The 8,315-nt window shown below is 35.6% G+C and overlaps 1 protein-coding gene across 1 annotated transcript in view; it reads right to left on the reverse strand.

The window, feature by feature from the left end:
* Nucleotides 1-4,469: 4,469 nt before the first annotated feature.
* Nucleotides 4,470-8,315, reverse strand: part of LOC138365658 (uncharacterized) — a 125,328-nt gene continuing 121,482 nt past the window's right edge. Inside the window, exons 3-4 of the mRNA XM_069326144.1 lie at nucleotides 6,482-6,633; nucleotides 4,470-4,523 (exon numbers count right to left, since the gene is read on the reverse strand). Coding sequence (XP_069182245.1) covers nucleotides 4,470-4,523; nucleotides 6,482-6,633 — 206 coding nt within the window. The remainder of the gene's footprint in view (nucleotides 4,524-6,481; nucleotides 6,634-8,315) is intronic.

Below are 8,315 nucleotides of genomic sequence, written 5' to 3' on the forward strand. Positions count from 1 at the left end.
GAGTTTCAGTGGTCATATAATTAGTGTGAATGTCTTCCTCATCCACAAAGACAGTTACCGTATATGTAAAATCATTATATTTGTCTGACTTTTACTACGTAGCTTAAGTGACCGAAGGTGAAAAATATTTTCAAAATTGCCACTCCACAACTGCAGTTTCAAATGCTCCCATGATAATGCGTGTCTAAGCCATTATATAAAATACTCAAACCTCCTCTATTTAAATGGATGATTTTTTGTAGCTACTTAATACAAAGTCAAACCTGCCTCGTATATAACATTACATTTTGTCCACAGCTTGCGTTAAAATGCTTTGTATCGAGAAACAATGCTAGTGAAATAGACAGGTTTTGTTCGCAGGAAGTCCCTGTATTCAAACCTCCATTGAGCATGGGAACGGTATGCAACAAGTGTTCAGACCGACGTACAACTACATGAGTGATGTGTTATAAAAACCACTCACGTCCAGTATAATGAGATGGTGTACCAATTAACCCGACTATTATTCCTCGATAATTGGTACGTAAAGAATGGTCGATGTCGGTGCTTCAGTGAAATGCTTCCCCAGTACCATTAACTTAATGTTTTTGATATATCAAAATGAGCGTTTCTACTCATTTTGAAGGGAAGGGAAATCTTTGATGTTAACGAGAAAATGATTTTAACGAGAAAATAGGTGGCGGACGAAACTAATTTTGGACCAAACGCCTGCTGTGGGAGGAATCATGCAAAGTAAGGGTAAATGGTTTTAAATGCTCCTTAAAATGTGTTGATTGGGATATTTTTACATAATGATTACCATAAAGTGCAAAAGTTTCATGCCTTCATTTCAATATATATAATAAATACAATATAAATTTTGGTAGCAATCTTTCATGTAGACATGTTACTGAATGTGACCAAAATGGTGAGAAGTAATTGTAGCATGAAACTTCACTATTTTCCTTGCATTTTTCTTCACTTGAAAAGGAAATTGAAAATTGTTAACTCTCCCAAGTTAATTTTCACAGTTTTATGTGAATAATAAAATATATTTTGTATATTCTAAATATATGAATGTATATTTAGATATTTTAAAACGTAATATATATATATATATATATATATATATATATATATATATATATATATATATATATATATATATATATATATATATATATATATATATACATATATATAAACTAAAGAAGGGATTTCTCCATTTAAGCCGCAAAGAAAGCAGTTGCTCACTAATTGAAAAGCAGAAAATTTTTCGGATATGACAATGCTTAGTAACGAGACAAGGGGGAGAGGTTAGCAGCGGAATAACATTTCGAATGTAAATACCTTCTGTAGGTTCCCAGGAGGCGTGTAAGGAGGATAACACCTATTAATACAAAATACATAGCAGTGATCACTGAATTGTCTATCACATGAATGTTGTCACATACACTGGCATCCCTCAACATGTTTCATATCTCTAACAGACTGTAATAGATATACTAATACGAATGAAGGATGATATATAGAACTGAAAACATACTTTGAGTGCCCTAAACCTAAATATATTATAAGACTTGAAATGCTGCTTTGAGTATAAGAAAATCCTTGAAGTTACTAGGAAAACTCGTTATGTTCACTAAATCCAGTTGCTATACAGTAACAATGAGAGCAACACTCAGGTTGGACTTGATTCATTACATCCCATAAGATAATTCAAGTTTCCCCTTGATGAGTTTTTGAATCTTGAGTCACAGTTACTGAAGGGACTCATTGCATTCATAACTCTTCTTTACTCACTGAGCGGTGGAGGCTAAGCAAGATGTTAGTTTCGATTTATCTACCTTAAATTCGTATCATTAGAGTGTGTCTCAAGTTTTTAACTAATATTTTGCTAATTGTTTTTATAACACAAGAAATTACCACTCAAACTTTTAAGCTACTTCATATATATGTATGTATATGTATGTATATGTATGTATGTATATGTATATATATATATATATATATTATATATATATATATATATATATATATATATATATATATATATATATATATATATATATATATATATATATATATATAAAGAGATCACTATAATTCACAAATTCTATAGCCCTGGTCCGACCAGGACTCGAACCTGCGTAGCCAGAGATCAGGAGTGTGTGTATACCACTCTAAAGATGCTTGCAGTAGACAAGCAAAGAGATATCAGTCACAGAACTGTGTACAGACACATCAAGGAACGGAGGAAAGGGATTAGACTCTGGCAGTAACCAAAATGTTTGACCTTGAAAATTTAATATAATTTTTACAGTATTTCTCTAGCTTGATTATATTTTGGTTTTCATTAATAACTGAAGTAATTTTTTATGTAGAACAACTGGAGGGAAAACTGTAAACTGACAGTGGAATTTTAACCTGAGAAATTTATAACGTTGAAAGAGACCAATTGGGATATAATTAATGTTAATTGAGTCTAAAGTTCTTTAAGAAAATAAGTCTTTTTGAGCAATTTGAGTGAACTCGGCTGTTGAACGAAGCCCATTGTGAGCCACTAACCTGTTGTGGGTTTCCCCCTTGAATTTCACGAACTCTGTTTTTTTTTTCTTTTTGCAATGCATTGGTCAGTTGAAGTATTGAATTTTGGTAATGTCCTTTTTGTTTCTCTTTTATGGAGGGTACAAGAGTTCCGGACAGGAGAATTTGAGGGAGAAGGGATAAAAAAAAGCAAGAAAATTAGCTGCCAGAAAAAAAGGTGAGAGAGAAGAGCAACCAGATGTAGGAAGGAAGGTTATCTTGAGGTTATCTTGAGATAATTTCGGGGCTTTAGTGTCCCCGCGGCCCGGTCCTCGACCAGGCCTCCACCCCCAGGAAGCAGCCCGTGACAGCTGACTAACACCCAGGTACCTATTTTACTGCTAGGTAACAGGGGCATCAGGGTGAAAGAAACTCTGCCCATTGTTTCTCGCCGACGCCTGGGATCGAACCTAGGACCACAGGATCACAAGTCCAGCGTGCTGTCCGCTCGGCCGACCGGCTCCCTAATTTAGGTTCTCAGGGTAACACTCAAACAAGCAAAATATTCTTGTATCGGTTTTTACAGCGTTTTCTGCGCCCTATTCTTTTCAAAATAAGAATAGCTGTATGGTTGTGTATTTGTGTGTTTGAATATATATTCGCCTATCTGTGCCAGTAGGACCGAGTTACCAGCTCTTGAACCCCGTGTGTATAACCATACGTTGTATAATGTAGTGATGCACGACCTGTTGTTCTCTATCATGTCTGCTACATATTTTTTTCTGTCTCTATTTCTGTCTCTCTCTTTCTGTGTCTCTCTCTCTCTTTGTACCATTCTCTCTCTTTCTCTCTTTCTTCTGTCTCTCTCTCTCTCTCTCTCTCTCTCTCTCTCTCTCTCTCTCTCTCTCTCTCTCTCTCTCTCTCTCTCTCTTTCTTTCTGTCTCTCTCTCTCTCTCTCTCTCTCCTCCATGCCTGACATACTTTATGGCGCTCTCCTGTGCAGAGTAGTCAACAAGAAAGTTTATGGTTATGGTTTTAACTGGTTCCTTTCTTTCCATAATTTGATAAGCTGGTCGTTGACTGTGAGCCTGCTAGTATTATGGTGTGTAATGATCTTTGTTGATCTTTTATTGTCCTACTACTCTGCTTTACTTATTATTCTGGTATATATTCGTTTCTAGCTCTTCAATTCTTTTCTTTAGTCCCTGTTTTATGATTCCTGAATCTCTGTCATGCTTTCTTGAGTCGTTCTTGGCTTTCTGGTACATTTTGTCGACCTTGAGCTGTTCGACATCTTGTCAAACAGCTCAAGTTTCGAACAAGCCCTAGATTCGAACAAGCTTCTGTTATCCTTTGCTTCCTTGAATGATGTGTATCTGCCCCTCTCTAGGGGATGTGTTCCTTTCATTTTCAATTTTTTTTTGTCAATATCTGGCAGATTTTGCAGAAAACAGTCGTCTTTATATCCTTTTCACGCACTATTCCGACCTTTTCTGTTTTTTTTATGCGTGAGTGTTTAACCTGGAAGTAATGTTGCGTTCTTTCCCGTGCTGTGCTATAGCCTGCCCTACGCTAAAGCTATCCCAATCTAAGAACCAAACCTATCTTAATCTGAAGTTGACCTAACCATGTGGCTAGGTTAATAGGACCTAACCTAGCCATACCTAACCTAACCGTACCTACCCTAGCTATACCTAACAATACCTAACCTAACCATATCTAACTTAACCTAACCTAACCATGCCATGCCCATCCTAGTACACACCGTCCGGCTGCTGAAATTAATATTTTTTTATTTTTGAAGGAGAAAGATTAAAAGTCATTCCTGGTGCTAAATCAGACATAATTTACCCTAACCTGAAGTTAGCCTCACCTTACGTAACCTAGCCTAACGCTAAGCTAACCTATCCTAATCTAACCAAACCTAACCTAAAGCTTACCAGACCTAACCTAACATAACCTAATCAAACCTTGCTCTTTGGTTTCTCTTCTCTGCCTGAGTTATTCAGGTAATCGCACTGCAATTATGACCTGTGTCAGTTTTATTTGTGTTGCACCCAGCATTGTTCTTTCTACCATTTATTTATATATATATATATATATATATATATATATATATATATATATATATATATATATATATATATATATATATATATATATATATATATTTTCAGTTGCATATTGTCCTGGGGACCATTCAGGCTTGTTCGCATATATATATATATATATATATATATATATATATATATATATATATATATATATATATATATATATATATATATATATATATATATATATATATATATATATATATCTAATATATATATATATATATATATATATATATATATGTCGTACCTAGTAGCCAGAACTCACTTCTCAGCCTACTATGCAAGGCCCGATTTGCCTAATAAGCCAAGTTTTCATGAATTAATTGTTTTTCGACTACCTAACCTACCTAACCTAACCTAACCTAACTTTTTCGGCTACATAACCCAACCTAACTTATAGAGATAGGTTAGGTTAGGTTAGGTAGGGTTGGTTAGGTTCAGTCATATATCTACGTTAATTTTAACTCCAATGAAAAAAAATTGAACTCATACATAATGAAATGGGTAGCTGTATCATTTCATAAGAAAAAATTTAGAGAAAATATATTAATTCAGGAAAACTTGGTTTATTAGGCAAATCGGGCCATGCATAGTAGGCTGAGAAGTGAGTTCTGGCTACTAGGTACGACATATATATATATATATATATATATATATATATATATATATATATATATATATATATATATATATATATATATATATACCTATAATATATCGAAATGTATGATTCTTTTGGTCAACGTAAGTTAAGAGATTACATTAAAATTACATTAAAAATTATTCCATAATATAATTTTTATCATATGTGTCATTTGCGTCATTTGAGTCTTTTTTTTCCACATGGAGTGTTGCTCCTGTGTTGAGTGAATAGTCGATTCCTCATACCTTGATAACGTGTGGTTATAACATATAACTTGTTATAAGTTTGCTTGCATGATATCTTAGACCCATTCAGTACTATAATGAGTAGGAACATTTTTGCTACTATTAATTTTTCGTGTAAGACATCTTGTACTTATTAAACTTGCGAATGTTTGCGTGTGCTTGCTAGAATCCTTAATGTTATATAGATGAAATATTCAGTTGCTGTTGTCATATTTTATTAGTTTGGTGAGTGACTTCTTATGGACTCATTATTATTTAACAATTGACTCAAGTATTTATTGACCGCCGCCTTTCATTCTCTGGGGTCCTCTTTTTTGCTTTTTTTTTCCCCATTTTGCTACTCCCTATCATTCTGTCCTCTCTCTCTCTCTCTCTCTCTCTCTCTCTCTCTCTCTCTCTCTCTCTCTCTCTCTCTCTCTCTCTCTCTCTCTCTCTCTCTCTCTCTCTCTCTCACTCTCTCTCTCTCTCTCTCTCTCTCTCTCTCTCTCTCTCTCTCTCTCTCCTCTCTCTCTCTCTCTCTCTCTCTCTCTCTCACTCACTCTCTCTCTCTCTCTCTCTCTCTCTCTCTCTCTCTCTCTCTCTCTCTCTCTCTCTCTCTCTCTCTCTCTCTCTCTCTCTCTCTCTCTCTCTCTCGTGCTTTCCCTTGTCTCTCACGTTCTCCCTCTCTTCATTATGCATATTTTACTATTTTTAGTTCATTACTTCAGCTCGTTAATTTCTTTTCTTCTCAGGTAATGAACATATTGTATACATACCTCTCTCTCTTGTATTGACAATGTTCATCTTTTTGTCTTATTCCCTCCCAGCACTTGTTTCCTCTGTCTCTCTCATTCTCTCTCATTCTCTCTCGTTCTCTCTCTCTCTCTCTCTCTCTCTCTCTCTCTCTCTCTCTCTCTCTCTCTCTCTCTCTCTCTCTCTCTCTCTCTCTCTCTCTCTCTCTCTCTCTCTCTCTCTCTCTCTCTCTCTCTCACCTGGTGTAGGGTGGAGAGTTGAGGAAAGCGACAGGGCAGGTGGGCCACGTCCCCAATATTTACATTGACGTCGATGACGGTGTTGTTCTCCAGGTTGACCTCCGGGAGAACGTGGCGGATGTCTCCCACGGGGTCCTCCGTCTCCGTGTCTCCTGCAGGGAACATGTGGGTCTTATTAGGCCTTAATATAGGCTACTAGTACACACCGTCAGGCTGCTGCAATTATAATTATTATTTTATTATTAAAGGAGAAAGATTAAAAGTCATTCCTGGTGTTAAGCTTCGGGTACGTTTATTTAATCGTGGTAAGCGTACAGTCGAGAAATATTAATCAAATTGTTTGTACAAGTTTGTGCGTAAATATTGTTGTAATTTATTTTCCAGAGTAGCACGGCAACGACACGATATAAGTTTCTGAATGTCTTTTGCAGTGTTTAGTCTCCAACGTCGTCTAAGTGCTCACTATGACTGGAGAGGAAAGCATGAGAACACACACCTAGAAGCTCATTACATTTTCTCTCTCAGGGGCTTTAAAAATACATAGGAAATGATAGTTTTTCTTAAACACAGGTGCTCTTTTTATCACGAATTAGGTGACGATTTGGCGGAGCATTTAACCATATAAATTTTGTTCATTATCATATATCATACTTGACGGAATAGTTTTAATACAAGAAAAGTAATTTCTTCACATCTGAACATACTTTATTCATCTATATTCCACCCGTTTTTTACTTCTTCTTTTAACTTCGCTGTAAAGAGAGAAATTCCTATTAGGTGTAAATTTTTGCGTCAACATTGCGTGCCCGCCAGAGGCCTCCTTCAAGAGGCAAACACTTAAAGCTTAACAAGCTGGTGAAACAGGTAGGACAAATAAGCTGCTCTTCACCATCCCTCCTCTTAAGCACGAGTTAAACGAAGCTTGAAATTGAGTCTTTAAAAATAATTATTCTGATTTTTTATATTAAAGTTCTTACTGCCTTGCTAGTTAAGTTAACTGTTAACAACGCGACGGAAATAAAAGGGAAAATGTTTCTCTTGTCAGAATTTATTCTGTAAGGTAAACTAAATCTCCATCAGCACTTATAATGAAAGGTAAACTATCCGTCAGCATTTATCCTGCAATTTAAAGTAAACCTCCATTAGCATTTATCTTGTAAAGTAAACTAAAATTCAGCATTCATCATCTAAGGTAAACCAAACCTCGGTCAGTACTTAACTTGAAAGGTAAACCAAAGAAGAATTTACAAGGAAAAATTATTTCCCTTCGAGTCATGAAGCCAAAAATTATTTTAACTCCACTGTTTGCTGCCTTTGAAGGAAGTTATGTCTGGAGAGGAAGTTATGTCTAAAGAGAAATTTAGTGTAAATCGGTTCTCCAGAATTACCATCTCTTCCGCAAGAGTTAAATTGTGTTAATAAGGTATTAAATTTTGTGCTGATGTTAGAGTTCCATTCACGCCGCCCACCTGCATCTAAAGTTAATTAGCTAGAGCTAAAATGGGTTCAGTGCGCTAAATAATTTTACCTTTGGACTATTAACACATTGGTTTTGTAAATATATTTTTGTGTCAACTTAAAAAAAAAAAGGTAATTAAACTTCTGATTCAATACCATAATTAAGCAGAAAACTAAAAGTCTGCACAAGAACCTTGCATGGGATTAGTCCAGCATTTTTTAACCTATTTCACGTATAGCTCATCCAAGTGTATTTTAGTTCTGTATTGAGCTGCAGGAGGTTCAATTAAGACCGCCACAATAGCTTTCTGCCCCAAACATGCAAGAATATTTAAGTCTTGAACAAGACGAGGGTTAAAGCTGATCTTCCTCAGTT

This window comes from Procambarus clarkii, chromosome 17, assembly GCF_040958095.1.
Source record: "Procambarus clarkii isolate CNS0578487 chromosome 17, FALCON_Pclarkii_2.0, whole genome shotgun sequence".
Lineage (NCBI taxonomy): Eukaryota > Metazoa > Arthropoda > Malacostraca > Decapoda > Cambaridae > Procambarus > Procambarus clarkii.